We start from the raw sequence: 22264 nt of genomic DNA on the forward strand, positions 1-22264 counted from the left end.
TGGTTAAAATTGGCCCCGTGGTTCTTGAGAAGAAGTTAAAAATGTGAAAAGTTTACAGACGGACGGACGACGGGTGATCAGAAAAGCTCACTTGAGCTTTCAGCTCAGGTGAGCTAAAACCATTTTGTTTGTGGATTAATTTTGCTCTGGTCTTTGAAATTTGCCAAAAAAAAATAAAAAAAATCCTTAATATCTGTACACAAACATTTCATTCAAAATACATGTACTTTTTTCAGAAGTACATGTAGATTAATAGAAGGGGAATATTTTGGTCCACATTTTGTACAATTTGTATACAGGTTATATTCAGAATCATGCCCAATCAAACTGCTAACATTGTCACAGAGGTAAAAGTCAACACAAAATACTTATTATGGTACACACACTCCACAATACTTCCGTTTCCTAAACACTATGAAGAATTATTCCAGTCTTGCATACAGATTATGAGAGCCAAACTCAAACATAAGCCATCCCCTTTTTTTTGCGGGAGACAGTAAATTTACGCATTTGTACACATGTAAGCATTATTTATATTTGTTACTGCTGCAGAGGTCATAGCTGGAAGCAAGGCATTTTCATCAAGTCATGGAGTAAATCAAAACAGGAGAAACATAACATGCACACTTTGGTAACATTTAAGCCGGGGTATCTTACCGATATTTGCTAGCTCGGGCAGGGTAAGACCGATAAGAACCTGCCCTTGCTGGCTCCCTGTAACTGAATTGTCACATGACATCAACAGACCAATCATATGCATAGCATCAAAATCATTAGGAAAGAAATATGAATATATATTGAAATGCCATGTAAGTCATGGTCTGATATCATCATCAGGGTAAAAGTATAGAAAGTGTTAACTATGATTAACAATTATATCAATAACATCAGAATATTTGGCAGTGATTTGTGCAAATTCGAGGAGGGGGCTAGAATCAACTGATTTGCTGTGTTAAGACTTTTCTATGTACCTTTTGCCTTTGATGGACTCCTCATGGAAGCGTGGAATAATGACCTCCTTCTGTGTTTCCTTATACACCTCCTTCTCCACAACTGGTTCCACACGACCTTTGACTTCTTGTTTCTTGCCACAGATAGCCCCACAAACACCTGAAATGAGATTTTCACCGATAAAATTCTGCATGTTTCCGACTGTTCCAAACTGAGGCAGTAAGAGGTGTGGCCTTTTGTGATTGACAGCTATGTCACTTACCATGTGTCAGACAGCAGATAATGATAATAATGATAAGCAGAAGTAGGAGAAGTAAGGCCAGGATGATTGCTGCAATTTCTCCCGTGGAGAGCCCCGAACTGACTGTAGAGGCCCCAGTGTTGCCAACAGCTGTAAAAGTAGACATATGAAAATATAAGAAACACACAAGCATCAATCAAAGGTCACAAAATATTTCACATCACTTGTCTCCCAAGTGTTGAAAATGAAAGAACAGCTTCTTTTTGAATAATCACTAAATGATTATTGCTTTTTTTAAATAAAAAATTAATTCTGTGGCGTAATTTGCAAATTATGAAGCTCAACACTCTTCCAAACTTCAACAAGTTGAATCAAACTTGATGTAGTGAGAAGCACACACAAGTACTCTGGTATTAGTTAAAGCAATGCTTAAAAGCTTTAGATGTGTAGCTTTGTCTAAACAATGACTATGATCATCTAATGGAGTTGACTTTTTTCCTTAAAACTATGCATAAAAATGGGGAATGTGGGAGCATTCTATTGCCAAGAAACAAATGAAAATGGAGACAACAAATATGATCAAGTATACTGGTGATACATGTACCAATGATTTCAGATATTTTCATCAACCTTCCTGAAAAACCATATATAGATCTATAAAAGTGAAATATCATAGAATGATTTTTGAATCATCAAGAACATTTTATATTGAGAATACTTGAATTCTGGATAATGGATTTGCGAGTATACCCTGAGACACAGTGAACAGAAGATCCCGAGATCCTATACTGTTGGTGGCTCTACACGTGTAATCTCCTTGGGAGTTGGTTCCACCGTAGCTAAAGGTATACTGTTGCTGAGAACCCACCAGCTGTGAGTTACGGTACCACTGGTAAGTGGCTGTTGGATTGGCATCCACAGAGCAGGTCAAGGTGACCTGGGAATTTACAGTAGCAGTCACTGTCTTCTCTGCTTCCCCTCTGACATCAACAGGAGCATCTACACAAAATAAGTAATGAGGAATTGTCAAATTACACACTTTTGATTTATTTCATTAAAATGGATATTAGTTATGAAAATATCTACGGTACATTTAATTTTGAGTAATAATTTTTTTTTCTCAAAACCCTTCAATTAACCACTGGCACTGTTATAAAACTTTTGTCTCCTATTAAAGCAACTTCAATGTCCAAGTATAATGTAGGAATAGGGAAATCAATTTTTTCAATGTAGGAGTAGGGAAATAATTTTTTTTCTTGTTTATTCATGCAATGAAAATTCAAGAATACTTACACTGGACATTGACATTAACCCCTGGACTATCCAATGTTCCCAGGGAATTAGTTGCTCGACAAACGTATGTTCCACCATTTGTCCGCAGGGCATTAGTAATTGTGTATGTAGTTCCTGTTCCAACCACTGTACTACCAGAACTACTACTACTGAAAATCCACGTAAAAGTTGGGCTTGGTTGACCTTGACCTGAACATTGCAAGGTCAAGGCCCCTCCTAGATTGACATTTCTGCTGGATGATCCTGCTATCTGAATATTGCTTGGCACAGCTGTAAAAGTAAAATAATTAAACACTACACAATGGTTGAGCATGAAAACTACATAAGGCCTTGTGTATGGGATCATTTCTTTTAATTATTTATTTATTTTTTGTAATCCTTCCAAAATTTGAGTGAAATATTTCCCATATTGCTCACAGCAAATTTTGAGACATTCAAAAAATCTAAAGGCATAAAAGTTGAAATAATCACTTAAATAAAAAAATCTTTTGACACTGACCCCCTGTGACTATAAGCACACTTCCTGTGTTACTCCTGGTTGTTCCTATTGCATTCCTGGCTGAGCAGTAGTATGTCCCTGCATCACCTGGCTGAAGGTCACTGATGGTAAGATCTGGGACAGATGGAGTAGAACCATTGAAGCGTCCCGTCACTGTGATGGAGGTGGTCACGCCTGAGCTAACTTTCTCCCATGTGACCTCCGTTACAGCGGGATTGGCATTAGTGATTGTGCAGGTGATGAAGGCTGTGCTCTTTTGTAGCACAGACTGACTGGGAGGATTGACAGTTACTGTGGCAGCATCTAAACAGGAAGCAGATATTATTTAAAATTGAGTCACATAGAACAACCAAAAGAATTTTCTTTCTTACTTACTACAAATTCTAAAGGTTTCAATGAACTCTGATTAAAGCTGTAAAATACCAAATCCAAGTAATTTTATGTTCTTGAAAAGCTGCTTTAAACACTTCATTTTTTTCAAATTTCACAGAATTTACAGTGATCAAGTTGACATAATCAATATGACTTAAGCTTACTGGAAATTGATTAGTATCTTTTGAGAATATGGTACATTTAACACACAACATATATTGTAAGTATAAAAAAATAAATCAGGCATAGAGTACTGAAATTTATAATAATGCTAGAAACATCAAGCTGTGAGAGGGGACATACATACATATTAGAGCATGGGACTGCATGTTAGATGAATTTTGAAAGCCTGGCGGTGACTTAATGAGTTGTATGTAATGTAGGATAAGATAATAGGACAAAGCCAAATGATGAATGTTAATGATGCTTCATATGATGTTTAAATTCACCCACAATATAAATACTCATATAATTGTAATCTATTGTATAAAATACTATTTAGGAAAGATAGTACAATCATATCAATTATTAAGTAAACATACTGTAATAAAATTTCAAATCAGAAAAAGTTGACAAATATACTAAAAGCTTATTATTATTTTTGTGTTAAACATTTCATGGCGCTTCATTTAGATAAATCAGAAACAATTATATTTAAATCAGTAAGCTGATTATACGTACAGTGTAGTTATTTACAATTTATATACATTGTAAAAGCATTTCACAACTTAAGCAGTATTTCAGTATTCATTATGTGTTGGTCAGACTACATACACATAACACATGTACTCACTGCCAGTGGCTTCTAAAAAAGCCTGTTCGCTGCGCCCCTCGCCGAATATGTTTGATGCTATACATGTGTAATAACCTTGGTCGGAAGCTGCTACCGACAAAATTGTGAGTGACGGCACTACCACAGTGCCGCCTTGATATTTTGTAGGATTTGAAGCAGTGCTTATGATTGTTCCTGAATCGCCTTGGTTGGCCCTAAATTCCCATAATACAGATGTCTCTTTTGGCAGAGCCTCAGTGACTACGCATGTGATGGTGATGTTTTGACGTTTTTGTATGGATAAAGATGTGTCTGGTATTGTTACATTAGGAATAACTACAAAAGGGTTTGTTAGTAAATATATAAAATGTATATATCTGGCATGCAGAGAAAAAAGCTTAAGAAATTTCAAAGTTTTGAAATAATTAAAGAGAACAAAATTTGCATATTTTTCCAGAATACTATACTAATACATATCCATGCTTTTGACAGATTTGCAAATCATATTTTAACAATAAATTGTTAGTAAGAATTGATTAGAAAAGAAAAAATCTGGAAACAATGTGCTCAAATTCATAGTGCAAGAAAAAATTCCCAAGATGATTCTTCCTCAATGCTTGAAATCACCAGAATTTTTCAACAGTGCCCATCACCACACTCAGACTTACTTCCAGTGATGGTTAAGGTAGCGGAATCTTCACCTGGCCCAACTATATTTGTAGCTCTGCAGGTGTAAGTGCCAGCATCTGTCAAGGCAGCTGAATTAACCGTTAGATTCGGGTTAGAGGTGCCACTGGCCAAGGTGTATTTGGTGCTGGACTGTGAAATGGTTATGGTGCTCCCACTGCTGGATCTGAATGTCCATTCTACAGAAGTGACGGGGGGATTTGCCGTCACAGAACATGGGATCTGTATGTCATCCCCAATTAAAACTGAGTAAGATCCTAAGGGAATGTTTGGAGCGGGCTGACCTGAAAATTGGACATGATTCCTTAACTCTATGTGGCTCCCACAACTTTGCCTATTTACTCTTTATAATTTGATTAAAACATTGAAATGATGGTTTGTATAATGATTTTTGGTATTTCCAGAAATGCTAAATTTATTTCATTTTCTGTAAAATATAATTTTTTAAAAATAAATGTTTATATACTTGAGTTAGTACAATGTGCAAAAGAAAAAAAAAGCAAAATAAAAAATATGGTGACAAAAAAAATTCTTGACATTAAAACATTTTAGCCAAATTACTTGTGCTCTAAAAAACAAATAACTGCAATACAAAGATGACATTTTCCCCCAAGACTTGCAGGATTTCACACAATTTCTTAAATAACCAGACATCCCAATGTACCACCCAGAATTTACTCACTTCCCAAAACATACAAATTAACAGTTGGACTATTGCTTAGTCCGACTGCATTTCTGGCATAGCAGTTGTACGCCCCCTCATCCACGTAATCCACGCGGTAGATAATGAGTGAGGGATCTGACAGAGTCACACCCCCATATCTATTTATATTAGTATTGCTAAATATATTTTGGGAGCCTAGTTGGTTCCTTCTTTGCCAGTACACAATAGTAGATGGAGGGTCAGCAATCACAGAGCAGGTCAAGGTCACATTATGCCCCAAACTAACCATGTATCTAGTGGATTCAATGGAAATGAAAGGAACCTCTGTTTCAAAAGAGGACCAAAATGGAAATTTAAGAAATAGAAGAAGAAAAAAGGTCATTTAACTGCATAGTCCAAAATTAGCATGCTTACTACAAGCTAGTGTAATAACCATGATAAGTTTGTTACTACTGGTAGCTCTATGAATGGTCTATAAATCTAGTTTGCAATACCCATGAATTATAGCATGAAGTACATTCAAAAATATTTCAAAACACTTTTCAATTATGGTCAAGGGTAGTGCAATCATCTATTTTAATACAGAACCAATCATAGACCTTGTTACATGATGTGCATGGAAAGGAAGATACTGGTACACATTGGGTATAAACAGGAGTATACATGCATTTTCTACATCGGAGTTGGTATTATGATAGAATCAGATGAGAAATATTTACCTGAAAAAGATGAAATATTATGAAATTATTAAGGATATAAGGTATGAATACATAATACATGCAGGTCTATAAAATACTAAAATATAATTAATATTAGAATACCTATCATACTGTGTTAAGGATTTTTATTTTTAACAGTCTTATTGCCCTATACTGAACCCCCCAATTGAAACTTAATCTGTGCATTTGGTATACTTTCACATAAGAAAGCTATATTGACAGTAAATACACTGTAGCTAATAAGCAGTACAATATGAATATGATATGTGCTTAACATGCGACATATACGGTACAGGGTTGCAAGTTTACTCACTGCCTGTGATAGTTAAAATAGTCACGCCACTTTCACTAGTGCCTGCAGCATTGGTTGCTAGGCAACTGTAATTGCCATTATCATGAACATCAAGGTTTGTAATGATTAAGTTCGGAGATTCAATGGTGCTGCCTGAGTATTTAGAAGATCCTGACACATCAATAGTGCCAGAACCACTTGGGGTAGTCTTCTTCCAGTAAACATTAAGTACAGGAGGGTCATTGGTGGTCACAGAAACAATGCATGCTAGGGAGACATTTGTTCCAATTACAGCTGAGTAGCTGCTTTGCTGTACAAAAACAGAGGGTTTGTCTAATGGAAGAAAATGGATGAAAATAAGAGGTTATCCCTGGATCAGAAAAGGAAATGGGTAACTAATGATAAATACCAGGTAACAAGGTTTTGAAAGTAAAGTGAAGTGAAATGGTGATATGCCATTGCACCTATATTTTCTTAATGTATTGCATGACATATTGATAAAATTAGCAATATTTGATAATATACTTGTACACCCGTGTTAATTTTTCTGTAGGAAAAAAAATCTGAAAATTACATCGAGAAAAGCTCCAAATTCAATCAAATTTATTCAACTATACAATCTTTTAAAAAATCTTGAAAAAAACTTTGACTTTTTAATCATTTTTTCAAAAAGTACTACCAGCAGAAGTTTCCTTTTAATGAAAAAGAAGTATTTTCATTGAAGAGCAGAAATCAATTTCAGAAATTGTGTAAGCAAAGTGATATGCATTAATTAAAGTTCCAAAAATACAATGTAGTACTGAGAGTGGAAAGATATCTGCCATGTCCAAAAGTAAGAAAATTGTATTCAGAAGCTAGAAGGCTTCTTCCTTCATACTGCTTATACTTCTACTTGACTTACCCCCTAGCACCTGCAAACTAGCAGTGTTTGGACTGACTCCACGCCCGACCTGGTTTGTGGCTGTGCAGCGGTACACCCCTGTATCGTTGAACACAAGGTTGACAATTGTCAGATCATAGTCTGTGATGCTGCTGCCATAATACTTGGATGACGGAGTAGGTATGCTTTGGTATACACCATTTACAAGCCTCTCCCATTGGACAGAAGAGATATTTGGAGTTGCAGATATTGAGCATCGTAGTGTGACATTCTGCCCATAGGTAATTTGATAGTTTGTTGTTGGTAGAGACACAACAGGTATACCTAGAATAAAAGTTCAGAATTGTCTAAAATTTAAAATAGGATGTCAAAAATATTTGAAGCAAAATTGATAATTATCTTCAAACCAGAAATTTACTCAAATAATCCTGTTCAATTTCTTGAACTTTATTCATACATAATATTACTTTAAAAAAAAAATTCCACATGATATATTGAAAAGAACAGCTTAATTATTTCAGTGTTATGTGACTATTGGTAAAAATTAATTGTATTAAAAGACTGTATATTAATAAATCTAGTTAATACTACATCATTATTATGCTAAAATGTCATTCATTAAAAGATAGATATCACTGGATTAATAATGAAATTTATAAACTAATAGCATGATGTCAAACTTTAAACAAACACCATAAAGCAATAGCAGCAAAGCTATAAAGCAAAAGCACCTAGATGTAAATATAATACATAAGAAATATTACTACATCATGTTCAACATAAGAAATCTAAATAAAAACATAAATAAAATATTCAAAAGGTCTTTTTAATGCATATAACACAGATTTTTGTACATAGATAAACTAAAACTAAGGGAGATAACTAGGGATTTAGGGGCTTGTGGAAGGCAAGAGGTCGATATATAAATCTCTCAAGTAACAAAGAAAGAGATGTAGACATTATTATATTAGTACTGCTGTGGAGCAGTGTATAGATATTTGTATAGAACGAGAGCTTCTGGCTGTATTTCAACTCACTTCCTGAGACAGTAAGACGGGCAGAATCAGTGCTTGTGTCTATGACATTCGTGGCTCTGCACTCGTAAACTCCGGCATCTGAACTGGCAGCCGAGTTCACAGTGAGATTGTAATAACTACCCCCAGTAGATACAGTGTACTTAACACTAGAGGTAGTGATTTGTATCCTATTATTAGAATTTGAGGTGAAGAACCAGGAAATCGATGTTGCACTTGGGGAAGCAGTAATTGTGCAGGGAATTGTGACAGAGTTGCCTATTACGACATTGTAATTGCTGCTGGAAATAGAAACAACTGGTCTGCCTGAAAAAAAAGAAAGTAATTGTATAATGGGGTTCACTTGAAGTAATATCCTTCTTATATTACAATAACTTGTCTATTATAATAGGTTAGATATAGAAGATATTTATTTATTAAAATCTTTAATATGGCAAAGTCTGCAATAAATCTTTGTGGCTTACTGCCTGTCACGGATAGGGAAGCTGTATCAGATGCTGTGCCAACTATGTTAGTAGCACTACACTGATAGGTTCCTGAATCAGTTGAACTAACTGACAGAATGGTCAGTTGTGGGAAATTCAAGGAGTTTGACAGTGTGTATTTGGAGGAGGAGGCACTGATGGTGACCTCTGACCCACTTCCTGATGTAAATTTCCACTGGACAGAAGTAGCGGCAGGAGATGCTGAGACAGTGCATGGTATCACCACATTACTTCCTGTTATGGCTGTGTAAGAAGTCTGAGTTATGTCTACCACTGGTCTACCTAAATCACAAAAACATATCAGCATTATTTAAATATGCCAATTATCTACACAAATACAATATTGACAGAGAATTAGAATGTTATTTCCTCAGATGAAAATAAACATATAGAAATTGGAGTTTAGCATGCAGTTAAGGATCAAACTCACTTACATTAATGTTAAACTTTTAATATTAAATATTATTGCACACAGTATATTGGTATATCAAGTATGTTTATATTCACAAATTTGGATGTTACAAATGTTAGAAATATTCCCACTAACTTCCAGTCACTGAGAGGGCTGCTTGATCTGAGGCGGTTCCCTCAGCATTGGTGGCACTACACCTGTATGTCCCACTATCAGCACTGGTGGTGCCACGGACAATGAGGGTCCTGTCAGTGGAGGAGGAAGACACAGTGTATTTGGAGGTAGACTGAGTAATTTGTGTTTGGGAGCTTGTGGAGGAGATGAAGGTCCAGGAGAATGAAGTGGCAGCTGGGTTGGCGGAGACTGAACAGGGTATGGTGGCGTCTTGTCCCTGTACAGCAGTGTACAAATTGTTGGGAATATTAACCGTAGGCAGACCTGTAAATCATTTCATGGTTAGGTTACAGCTTTATGGATAAAATCTCACCACAGAGAAAATCTCCCTTTTTGGATGGGTTATATTACTGGTAGAAAACAGAAGGTTTTGATGTGTAACATTAAATCAACCTACTTCCTGATACAGTAAGTGTAGCAGAGTCTGAGGCAGTTCCAATACTGTTAGTGGCGGTACAACGGTAAGTTCCTGAGTCTCCACTGTTGGTGGCCCTTACCACCAAGCTACTTCCTGTGGATGATGTGGTCACTGAGTAATCAGCTGTGGAGGTGGTAATCTGTGTCTGGGCATTATTGGTAGCAATAAATATCCAAGAGATGGTGGCACTAGGGTTGGCTGACACAACACAGGAGATGGATACATCTTGGCCAGAGATGGATGTGTAAGTGTTTTGTTGAATATTGACAGTGGGAAGGTCTGAAAAGTAAGCACTCTGTGTGCTGGCTTATCTAGTATAAAATTAGCTAAAAGCCAAAAAAACATTACAAGCACATTCACTGCAAATTGTTAGTAAATGCAACAAGCTTATTAAAAAGCTGAGGCCCAAATTTCTTAAACATTTGGAACAAATTACATTGAACAATGAAATATACATCTTTATTTCATTTCTCAAGCCAAAATAAAAAAAAAAAAACACTCAAAAGAAACAAAAATTAATTTAAAAAAAAAAACACCTCTTAAAAAATTCTATTATATTACTCTTTCTGCCAAACATTCTTTTTTAAAAAAAAAAAAAAAAAATACTTTTGACAATTTTTCTCAAGAGAATGCAACAAACGAATCTTGACAACTTAATTCTTTACAGTTTCAGCTTTGGGCCTCAGTAATGTTAATAATGTTACTAAATATACTTGCCATGCTGAACAGTTAGCATAAAAGGTCAGTATTTCTTTGACCCCACTGAAAGCTGTGAAAGCTAGAAATAACAAACTTACTTCCAGTTACATCCAAAAATGCTGAATCTGAGCCCAGTCCCACTTGGTTTGTAGCTCTACATGAGTATGTTCCCTCGTCACCATTGTCTACGGCTTGGACCGTCAATGTGGATTGTGATGTGGATGGTGTAACTATGGAGTAACCAGGTGTGGAGGAAGTGATAGTGATTGTGGATCCTGATGTGGAGGAGCGGAATGTCCACTCAATGGAGCTAGCTGTGGGATTGGCATTCACGAAACACACAATCTGCTGGTTTGAGCCAATGACTGCACTGTAGGTGGTCTGTGGGATTGTTACAGTGGGCAGACCTATACAAAATCAAAAATACCATAAATCTGGATAATTTCACTTTTCTAATTGCAAGTCCTTTCATTATAAATAGAATAAACATATCCATTATAAATAGGCAGATTAGCTCATATTTTTCATTTTTAAAGAATTTATTAACATTCATTCAGTAAAAATACCACTTTTAGTATAACATTCTAAATGTCTCCTTATCATTTTGGTTTAATAATGGGCATTTATGTACAATTTTAAAAAAGGAGAAAAGAACTCACTGCCAGAGACACTGAGTGTAGCTGAATCTGATGTTGTTCCAACAGCATTGGTTGCCCCACAACGATATGTGCCAGAGTCACTGCTGGTGGTTGATCGCACAATTAGATTACCATTTGTAGAGGATGGGTTGAATGTGTACTTTGATGTAGAGGTGCTAATTTGTGTCTGAGACTGAGAGGTTGAGATAAAAGTCCAGAATATTGTTGCAGTGGGGCTGGCAGATACTGAGCAAGGAATAGTGACATCCTGCCCAGTTACTGCAGAGTAAGAATTCTGAGGAATATTCACTGATGGCAAACCTGTGAATGACAAATATAAAACATTCAAGTCTGTTAGCAGAGAAATATGAGAAAAATACTTGAATGAAGAATGCTATGGTACAAGATATTTGCTGGGAAGTGAACTCAGTTACAGACAGCAACGATTCAGATCATTAAAGTAATACTATGAGATTGTCTACGGAATAATTCAATTGTGGCATATATCTTAATATCTTCAGAGGGATTACCATTTTTATAAAAATTTATTGAATTTTTCCATTGAAAGTTTCATTATGCATACATGTATTTAGACTGAACTTGAAATAATGTTCTGTATGTACAAAACTAAACAAAAGCTCAAAATACATTGTTAAAATACCTGAATAGATGCTGTAATTATTAAAGTTCACTTCACTGCATGTGTCCATGATAGTCAATCCTCAATACAGAAAAATACTTCCTAAGTAAAATAATAAGAACAAGCAACTAGAATCCAGAAATAACTTACTTCCAGAGACAGAGAGAGAAACACTTGCTGATCTGGTTCCCACTGAATTGGTGGCTGTACATGTGTATGTACCTCCATCATTGCTCTGGGCAGACAGAACTGTTAATGTGGATTGTGTCAGAGAGGATGAAGTAACAATGCTGTATCCTGAAGTTGAGGGGGTGATGGTGAGGGACCCACCCCCAGAGGCTGACTGGAATGTCCAAGTAATACCACTAGCTGCTGGAGTTGCACTCACAAAACACAACAGCTGTACATTATTTCCTGTGATCACAGTGTAGGATTGGGATCCAAAACTAACTGATGGTACACCTGTGAGAGTGAATCAAAGACTTGTATATTTACTCCAGAGATATTTCTCTTTAGCCATTAAAGTTGGTTTTTATCAATTACAGTCAAACCTGTCAAAGCAAACACCTGTATTTAGTGACTTCTTGTCATATGCTACCATTAAATTTCCTCCCAATAACTTTTCATTACATTCTATCTGCATTCAGCAACTCCCTGTCTAACCTGACAAATACCATCACTTTTCATCTCAAAATAGTTTATCACCCTGAATTTAGCTACTTTCAACCCTTCTTTTGATAATAAAAGTAATCAAATGCTTACTTTTGTTTTTTTACCCTTGCTCCCACTTTGCAGAAAGATGCTTGCATACACATACTCATTAATGGAATATTTCACAGTGTGTGACTTGGTTTTTTCCAATGAAAACTAATTGATAAATGAAAAATTTCAAAAGTAATGATGATTAAATTTAATTTTTTTTTGGTATGAGTTTAAAATTTGTGTGTGTTTGTGCATAAAGAGGATCTTGAGTTTTCTCTGTAAGGCCATTCCAAGTTTTTTCTATGTTTAGCGTCCGCGTGCGCCTTGGTTTTTGATACCCCATATCAGAAAAAACAAACAAAATCAGGAGTCCTGAAATTGAATATTCTGGTCGAAATTACTGAATTCTGTCAATTTCTCAAGATATTTGTCTACAATATGTCATATTAGGAACATTGTAAACACTGAATACCTTGATTTTGCTGAAGAATAGTTTTTTCTCCGAGAAAAATAGATTAATGAAATCAAATCCTTTGAATGACATCATTTTTATGACCATAAGTCTGTGTTTTATTTTTTGATTTGTGTGTTTTTTGCAAATAGGTAGGTAGGTTTTTGAAAGATGGGTGGACGCTAAACAGAGAAAAAACTTGGAATGGCCTAATTATTAAAGTTTGGTGTTTCTTTTCGAGCATGATCTTGTCACAGTAATTTTTGATCCTTTAAACTGTTGTAAATGTGTGAACATGCATGAATAAAAGGAACCTGTTTTTGATTTTCTTTCAAAAATAGTCACTTGAGAATAAGAACAGAGTTTACAAATATTTATTAAATATATTTTATTTATCAAGAAGAAAGAAAATGATTAAAGGACTTGGAAAAGTAAAAGTATTACTATTTGGTATTTATGAATTCAATGTGCTTTGAAAATTGCATGCTCCGATATGATTCCCTGATTTAACAGACTACATGTCATATGTGACTATTTTAGAATTTCCATTGACAGGTTGATTAATCCAGGTTTGACTGTATTATTACAAACAATGTAATACATTTTTTTTTACTCACTGCCAGAGACACTGAGTGTGGCTGAATCTGATGTTGTTCCAACAGCATTGGTTGCCCCACAACGATACCTGCCGGAGTCACTGCTGGTGGTTGATCGCACAATTAGATTACCATTTGTAGAGGATGGGTTGAATGTGTACTTTGATGTAGAGGTGCTAATTTGTGTCTGAGACTGAGAGGTTGAGATAAAAGTCCAGAATATTGTTGCAGTGGGGCTGGCAGATACTGAGCAAGGAATAGTGACATCCTGCCCAGTTACTGCAGAGTAAGAATTCTGAGGAATATTCACTGATGGCAAACCTGTGAATGACAAAAATAGATCATTGTTTCAAATTTATTTCACACCTAGAAAAACATCTACAGCATGCAACTTGATGAGCCTTTAATAGCAAAATTTTCACAGCCATTTTCCAAATCCAATAGTCAGGTTCTCTTTGCAAGAAATAGAACATTTCTTCAAATTTGTTCCTGATTCAGAGTTTAAAGTTTACTAAATTTTTTAAGACTAACATTTGCCATGAACATATAAGCTCAGAAAATAACAAGAGGCCCATGGGCCACATCGCTCACCTGAGCATATTGGCTAGGGAAAAAAAGCAAAAATCAGTTCAGTATTGAAAAGTTTACCGGGGGGTTGGGGGGGTTGAATTTTAAACTACCTGATGATGCTTTTATATCAATATAACAAATGGCTTTGCTGTTCTTGAGCAGAAGATTTTTTCCCATATTTTCATTTGTAAAAATTTGATCCCCCATTGAGGCCCCACCCTACCCCCAGGGGCCCTCATTTAAACAAATTTCATTCTACACTACCCAAGGATGCCTCCATATCAATAATCAATTTGACTAATCATGGCTTTTCTGTTCTTGAGAAAAAGATTTTTTCCTATATATTCCTTTGTAAATTTGATCACCCATTGTGGTCCCACCCTACCTCCGGGGGTCATGATTTGAACAAACTTGAATCTACACTACCTGAGGATGCTTCCATATAAATATGACCAATCATGGCTTAGCTGTTCTTAAGAAGAAGATATTTAAAGATATTTTCCTATATATTTCTATGTAAAACTTTGATCCTTTATTGTGGCCCACTCTACCCCCGGGGGTCATGATTTGTACAAACTTGAATCTACACTACCTGAGGATGCTTCCATATAAATATGACCAATCATGGCTTTGCTGTTCTTAAGAAGAAGATTTTTAAAGATATTCTCCTATATATTTCTATGTAAAACTTGGATCCCCCATTGTGGCCCCATCCTACCCCCAGGGGTCATGATTTGAACAAACTTGAATCTACACTACCTGAGGATGCTTCCATATAAATATGACCAATCATGGCTTTGCTGTTCTTAAGAAAAAGATTTTTAAAGATATTCTCCTATATATTTCTATGTAAAACTTTGATCCCCCATTGTGGCCCCACCCTACCCCCGGGGGTCATGATTTGAACAAACTTGAATCTACACTACCTGAGGATGTTTCCACATAAGTTTCATCTTTCCTGGCCCAGTGGTTCTTGAGAAGAAGATTTTTAAATGATGCCATTATTTTTTCACTAATTCCTAATTATCTCCCCTTGAAAGAGACCGTGGCCCTTCATTTGAACAAACTTGAATCCCTTTCACCCAAGGATACTTTGTGGCAAGTTTGGTTGAATTTGGCCTCGTGGTTCTTGAGAAGAAGTCAAAAATGTGAAAAGTTTACAGACAGACAGACAGACGGACGGATGGACGGACAGACAGACAGACAGACGGACAAAATGTGATCAGAAAAGCTCACTTGAGCCTTCGGCTTGAGCCCACATAACTATAGAATTTAAAATAACCAAATGCTGTTGAAAAACAAGATACAACATATCAGAAAGAACATCCTGTAAATGTTTTATTAATAAAGGTAGTATGAATTTCCATTTTGTGTTCAAGCAATACAAGATGGTATGTGCAATGCAGAAATTGTAGCAGCTAAACTATCTCCCATGCTCTTAAGCAAGGCTTCTTGCTCTTCTCAAATTGACAAACATTGGGACGTAAACGAAATTAATATTCAACCATAAGGGCTTCTTTGCCTAAGAATATGATATGATGTGAAGGGAAATCCAGTGAAAAGCTGCTTTGATATTTTTCTGTACTTCTGATTCCATACAAAGTATTTTTTTTTTTAAAATGACAACTTTTATAAGTTCACTGTATAAACAGTGAATCAAACTTGTGTATCACCCAATCTTGTTTTTGAATTGTGCTGAATTTTCTGTTTCATTGACAAATACTGGTATTTCTCACAAGTAATTTAAAGTTGGTTTTTCTGTCCTTAATGATGAGGAGCAATAAATGATTGTATTAATTTTATCACTCACTTCCAGTAACAGAGAGGGTGGCCACATCTGAAGATGTTCCAACAGCATTGGTTGCCTGGCAACGATATGTGCCGGAGTCAGTGCTGGTGGTGGATCTCACAATTAGGTTACCATTTGTAGAGGATGGGTTGAATGTGTACTTGGATGTAGAGGTGCTAATTTGTGTCTGAGACTGGGAAGTTGAGATAAATGTCCAGGTAATTGATGCAGTGGGGTTAGCAGATACTGAGCAAGGAATAGTGACATCCTGCCCAGTTACTGCAGAGTAAGAATTCTGAGGAATATTCACTGATGGTAGACCTGTAATGACAAGAATAGATCATTGTTTAAAATGAACTGCTTACCATAAAAAGTAAACATAAACTAGAAACTCATTGCGAGCAATGAGAGGTCTTCCGTCCGATTTTGAAAATAAAAATGTAAATTCAAGCTGAAAAAGTGACACTCTGGAGATTTAACCCTGGTCGTCAGCGTGAGAATCCAATGTGCTAATCATTACGCCATTTCAACTCCCACTTCAAAGTGAAATTGACAAATATCAAGAGTTTGGATTTATCAATTCGAAAACAAATTATATATTTAGTATTTTGAAAGGAGGCTCTCTTAACCCTACAAATAATACAGAAAAATATTGAAGTTGAAAAATTTGATTTTTTAAATTCACTTCCGGAAGCGACCCGAACTAACGACGACGCATGAAAAGGTCCCTTCGCCAATCTAGAAATCATGTTCTATCATCTCTAACAAAAACAAAACAAAACAAAAAAAAAAAAAACACTCAACATCATTTATAAAGTTGAAAACGTAAATTTAAGCAAACAAATTCGGGATTAAACCCAGATCGCCTTCGTGATATTCAATATGGAAGACACTACACCAGCGCAATTTTACCAGCCATCATCAATGTTTATTTTGTATCATTGTCTGAAGTAACGAGCGTCAGGGAGGTTAAAAGTTTTTTTATATAATGCGGAATTATAAAATGAGAGCTAGCTAGCCAAATTTTGTGCAAGCAGATTCACATCGGAATTTGTTACTTGAGTTTAAACAATAACAAATAATCTATTACTGATGAACTGATGATACTGTTTACTTCCTTTATTCTTTGTGTATTCAACTTTTTTATTCCATGCAATTCCATATTACCTGTATTTTATACAAACGTATCCGTCTAATCTTTTTCTGCACTTCTACAACAAAACATTTTTCTACTATGAACGAAGAGTCACGATACATTACGTCACGAGTAAATCTTCGCGCCTTTTCTTTGAAATGTATGTTCTATTGAATGGTCTCCATTCTCATATATATTATTGTATGTACCGTGCAAATTACTCATTTTATTGCATTTGGAGGTCAGATTATTTATGTTTTCAATGACAGATTATCCATTTCATAACCTGAAAGATCCAACAATTCATTCATATTTCATTGATCCTTATGGTAGTTTCGTTCAACAAGACGCTCGGATGTCTCCGTAAACTCCAACCTGCCAATCGGCAATCCTCGACTGACTCCGCTACGCTCCATACAAACCTCGGAAGTGATTGGTGGAGAAATATGCATCATATCGATTACATTTCTCCGCCGGAAACTGCCTTGTAACTCATTTTCTATTTTACTTTGCATAACGTTCTTCAAACATTTTTTTCTCTTGTCTAATTCTTCCTTGGATCACAGCATCATGTAAGTAGTCTTTGAAAGCAAAACATAGTGTTGGGCATGCTTGAAACTAACTTCAAAGGTATAACATTTGGAGGAATTTCATATAAGATCACATGACTGTATCAGCAACATGGTATAACACCATTGACGTCCGAAGTTAGTGTGCGAGGAACGATCCAACCGAGGATCTCCGAGTGCCGACCTGCTCGTCGGAGTTTGCGAAGACAGCCGCCATTTTGGACCCGCTTCAAATTTTAAAATGCGAATATCTAGAGTTTGGATTTATCAATTTTTAAACAAATTATATATTAAGCCTTTTTGGAAAGGCATCTATTAACCCTACTAATATAAAAGAAAAATATTGAAGAACAAAAAAGTTAGAAAATTCGAATTTTTAAATTCGCATCCAGTAACGACCGGAAGTACCGACGACGAACGAAAAGTCACGTCCCGGCTAGAATTTATCATGATCTATAATTCCTAAAAGTTTCACATTGATATCTTTAGCCGTTCTTGAGATTATCCCTGGACAAAATTTCATTTTAAAATCAGGAAATGGTCCATAACTTGGCACCGGATGTGATTAATGGAATTTACTCTCGGATAAAATAAATTCAGCCTACGACACGTTTTCCCTGCAAATTTCATGCCAATCCACCCAATAGTCTCCGAGAAATCGCGTGCACAAAATTAGAAAGTCAAAAAAATAATAATAAGAATAATAATAATAATAAGAAACAGTAGAATCACTATAAGGTCTTCCGTGAAGACGGAAGACCTTAATAAATCAGCCTACAACTTGATGTGCTCTTTGACAGTATACTTCAAAACACATTTCTTAGCTGAATCAAATTCTGTTTGAAACCATCTTGAATTTGAATAGATCTCTATTGCTGTGAAAAGTAAATAACCCTAACAAATTCTCTGAAGAACACAAAAAATGAAAATACATGTACTAGACTTTTTCTCAAAGACTTAAAAATGAAAAGGTATACACATGTATTTATCAGCTAATTAAGTCGACTGCGGAAAGAAACATCTATTCCCTGAGTAAAATAAGTCAATATTAAATGGGTCAAAGTAAAAGTAACTTACTTCCAGAGACGGAGAGAGAAACACTGGCTGATCTGGTTCCCACTGAATTGGTGGCTGTACATGTGTATGTACCTCCATCATTGCTCTGGGCAGACAGAACTGTTAATGTGGATTGTGTCAGAGAGGATGAAGTAACAATGCTGTATCCTGAAGTTGAAGGGGTGATGGTGAGGGACCCACCCCCAGAGGCTGACTGGAATGTCCAAGAGATACCACTAGCTGCTGGAGTGGCACTCACAAAACAGGACAGTTGTACATTATTTCCTGTGATCACAGTGTAGGACTGGGATCCAAAACTGACTGATGGTGCACCTTAAAGGATCATTAAACTTGTATGTAACCTCAACTGCTGAGTTAATCAGGTGTGGTTTTCATAAATGCATATGGAATTTAAGAACAGAATTCTTGTCAGATTAAGATGTTTTTTGGTTTCATTTATGCCATTCATCTAGATTTTGTTTTCATCTAAAAAAATTATAGTTGTAATGAAATCTTATAAACTAAAAGTTTAACTCACTTCCAGTAACTGAGAGAGTTGCTACATCTGATGATGTCCCAACACTATTGGTTGCCTGGCACCGGTACGTGCCTGAATCACTGCTGGTGGTGGATCTCACAATCAGAGTACCATCAGTGGAAGATGGGTTGAACGTGTACTTTGTAGTAGAGACACTAATTTGTGTCTGAGACTGGGAAGTTGAGATAAAGATCCAGCTAATTGATGCAGTGGGGCTAGCAGATACCGAGCAGGGGATTGCGGCATCCTGCCCAGTTACAACACTATATGAATTTTGGGGAATATTTACCAAGGGCAAACCTAGAGAAAACAAAATGGTGTCCAGTGATGCTAAAGGGGAGATGTGGGCCTTTTACATCAACTTTGTCATGGGAGAAAATGTTTCCTCAAAACCATGGGAGTCAATGAAAGACTACATAGCCTTGGCTGCTAATAGCATGCATAACAGAAAAAAAGTGTAAAGGAAAAGTTTGTTTTAGGAAAATCTAATAACAAAACGTGTCAATCATTAACTATTATGAAAAATGATCTATATTTTTTTAAAAACAATGTGCAAGAAAATCAATTACAAATTAACACAGATTAAAGTGATAAAAGGGGGACTGCTGGGATTGTCAAATGGATTTTGATTTTTTGAAAACATTTTTGAAGGAACACTTGAAAGTTTAAAAGAAAAAAATCAACTACAAAACTATGTTATTAAAATTACATCATGAAAAAAGCACATGAAAAGCCTTTTAATTGCAATCCCTCTAAAACACACTGCAAAAATAGTTCACTAATTGAAAGCATGCTTAAATTCAACCAAATTCCACCAGGTTAAACCATGAAACTCACAAATGTGAAAAAGACTGCAAAAGTTAGGCAGTTTAGACCAATCAAAAGCATATTAAATCTGAAGCTTCAACAAGCCACTTACTTCCTGACACAGTGAGTGTTGTGTTGGCAGATCTGGTTCCCACTTGATTGGTGGCCTGACACCTGTATACACCTTGATCAGAACTGGCTGAATTCCTCACAGTCAAAGTAGAAGAAGTTCCAGAGGTACCACTGATGCCGTATTTTGATGAAGATGAGATGGAAACAAAGGAATTACTGGAAGCTGACTGGAACTGCCATGTAATGGAGGTGACGGCGGGATTGGCCGACACCGAGCATATCATATTTATACTACTTCCTGTTATAACTGAGTATGTGGACTGCATGTTTACAGAGGGGTAACCTAAAATTAAATCAAAATCATGCTTTTAATTTTAATAGAAATGTATGGTTTCTACACAATATTGTATATATCTGTACTAGTCATATCTTTGATGTTATTTTATCAAGAATAATCCCACCCCAAATTCAAAGCAAAGTAAAAACAGATATAAGTACATGTAGTACAGAAAATCAAAAGTACAATGAGAAAGATAAAAAAAATGTGCACAGTTCACTCATGAACTGTTTACTCCCTAAGAAAGGACAAGATAGACCAAGGACCTTTTTTTGCTCTTACTTTGGGATGTCTATTAAAATGATGCAATAATTCATACTGGTAATCAAAAACCTGTTACCATACCTGCTTCTAAATGAGATTAATGTTAGTGGTAGCATACTTATAGGTCACAAATTTTGTCATTTTCTGAATTTTCTCATATTTTCATGATTTTTTTTTCAGAAATAGAGTGCAAGCTAGCCTACCTACCAAAAGTACATATTTCATGCACTAATATTCAATACATATTGTGTATAAAATTCTCAGATGTCAGATGTAAGATGTTTAAATTTATCAAACTTTTGATGTTCTGATGACGACTGCCTCTGGTCGAAACAGGTCAATAACTTAAATTAACTGCTGCATTCTCATGAAGTGTTGGTGATCTGTTTTATATCTTTAAGTTATCACCATTTTGTGTACATTTGAATCAGACTCAATCCCCAAATTTCGAACAAGGCATTATTTAAGTTTTTTATTTACAAACTTTCACAATTTTAACTGTTCTAATTTTTTGTCAAACAAGAGGGCTAAATTTAGACATTACCATACCATGTCCTTTCATTCAAACATTAAACATCTACCGGTATACTGCCATATCAAAACATTTCTGTCAATCAAAATATCTCATTTTACAAAATAATGTAATTAATGTCTTACTTCCTGTGACAGTCAGTGTAGCTGTGGCTTGTCTGGTTCCCACTGCATTGGAAGCTGAACAGACATAGCTTCCCTGGTCATTGCTGTTCGCCGTCCTGACCGTCAGTGAGGAGGACGTAGTAGAAGAAGAGTAGGTGTATTTAGATGATGATGAAGAGATTGTTGTTGTTCCACCAGAATTTGCTGTGAAGATCCATGTAATTGTAGCTGCTGGATTGGCTGACACAGAACAAGTCATGGTTACGTCTCCATTGGTAATCACACTGTAAATAGATTGTGCCACAGAAACACTGGGAACAGCTGAAAAGATAAATAAAAGTACTATGAATGAACATATTCAAAACTTTTGATTTCTAGGTAAATTCCTGCTTTATACTACCGAGTACATGTAGTATTATTGTCAGGTTGAATTTTGATGAATAGTTAAATCTCTTACATTTCAGCAGATAAAAAACATATTTATAATCACAGTAAAACTGCTATATATACATTCATTTCACTTTATATATATCAGAGAGAAAGGCCAATTTTCTTATAACTAGTTTTGTGAAAGCAATTTCTAATCAAAATACATTACTTGAAAAGTGACAAGCAAAGCAAACTGAAAAGCAAACTGCAGCTAAAAACTAATAAAAGTGAAGTCTAAGCGATAGGAAAATACTTGAGATTTGGAATGTAGTCTTCCAAAATCTAAGCTAGCCACTAATGAACACTCACATCCAACCACTGTTAAAAAGGTAGAATCACTGGTGCTTGTGCCAATAGAATTAGTTGCCAAGCAACGATAAAATCCCTGATCAGTGGTTTCTGTGTTTGCTATAGTTAGGCCAGGAGTAGAGACTGTTCCTCCT

General features: G+C 35.7%; 1 protein-coding gene across 1 annotated transcript in view; it reads right to left on the reverse strand.

Moving 5' to 3' along the window:
* Nucleotides 1–22264, reverse strand: part of LOC133178948 (hemicentin-1-like) — a 62076-nt gene that overhangs the window by 8035 nt on the left and 31777 nt on the right. Inside the window, exons 10-31 of the mRNA XM_061313599.1 lie at nucleotides 21414–21713; nucleotides 20196–20498; nucleotides 19277–19576; nucleotides 18760–19071; nucleotides 16000–16299; nucleotides 13641–13940; nucleotides 12021–12332; nucleotides 11252–11551; nucleotides 10691–10999; nucleotides 9873–10172; nucleotides 8869–9171; nucleotides 8408–8710; nucleotides 7392–7694; nucleotides 6512–6823; nucleotides 4797–5099; nucleotides 4150–4464; nucleotides 2985–3287; nucleotides 2486–2755; nucleotides 1943–2191; nucleotides 1214–1342; nucleotides 972–1110; nucleotides 658–720 (exon numbers count right to left, since the gene is read on the reverse strand). Coding sequence (XP_061169583.1) covers nucleotides 658–720; nucleotides 972–1110; nucleotides 1214–1342; nucleotides 1943–2191; nucleotides 2486–2755; nucleotides 2985–3287; nucleotides 4150–4464; nucleotides 4797–5099; nucleotides 6512–6823; nucleotides 7392–7694; nucleotides 8408–8710; nucleotides 8869–9171; nucleotides 9873–10172; nucleotides 10691–10999; nucleotides 11252–11551; nucleotides 12021–12332; nucleotides 13641–13940; nucleotides 16000–16299; nucleotides 18760–19071; nucleotides 19277–19576; nucleotides 20196–20498; nucleotides 21414–21713 — 6028 coding nt within the window. The remainder of the gene's footprint in view (nucleotides 1–657; nucleotides 721–971; nucleotides 1111–1213; nucleotides 1343–1942; nucleotides 2192–2485; nucleotides 2756–2984; nucleotides 3288–4149; nucleotides 4465–4796; nucleotides 5100–6511; nucleotides 6824–7391; nucleotides 7695–8407; nucleotides 8711–8868; nucleotides 9172–9872; nucleotides 10173–10690; nucleotides 11000–11251; nucleotides 11552–12020; nucleotides 12333–13640; nucleotides 13941–15999; nucleotides 16300–18759; nucleotides 19072–19276; nucleotides 19577–20195; nucleotides 20499–21413; nucleotides 21714–22264) is intronic.

This window comes from Saccostrea echinata, unplaced genomic scaffold, assembly GCF_033153115.1.
Source record: "Saccostrea echinata isolate AGI-Se365-2 ecotype Australia unplaced genomic scaffold, CSIRO_AGI_Sech_v1 ptg000004l, whole genome shotgun sequence".
NCBI lineage: Eukaryota > Metazoa > Mollusca > Bivalvia > Ostreida > Ostreidae > Saccostrea > Saccostrea echinata.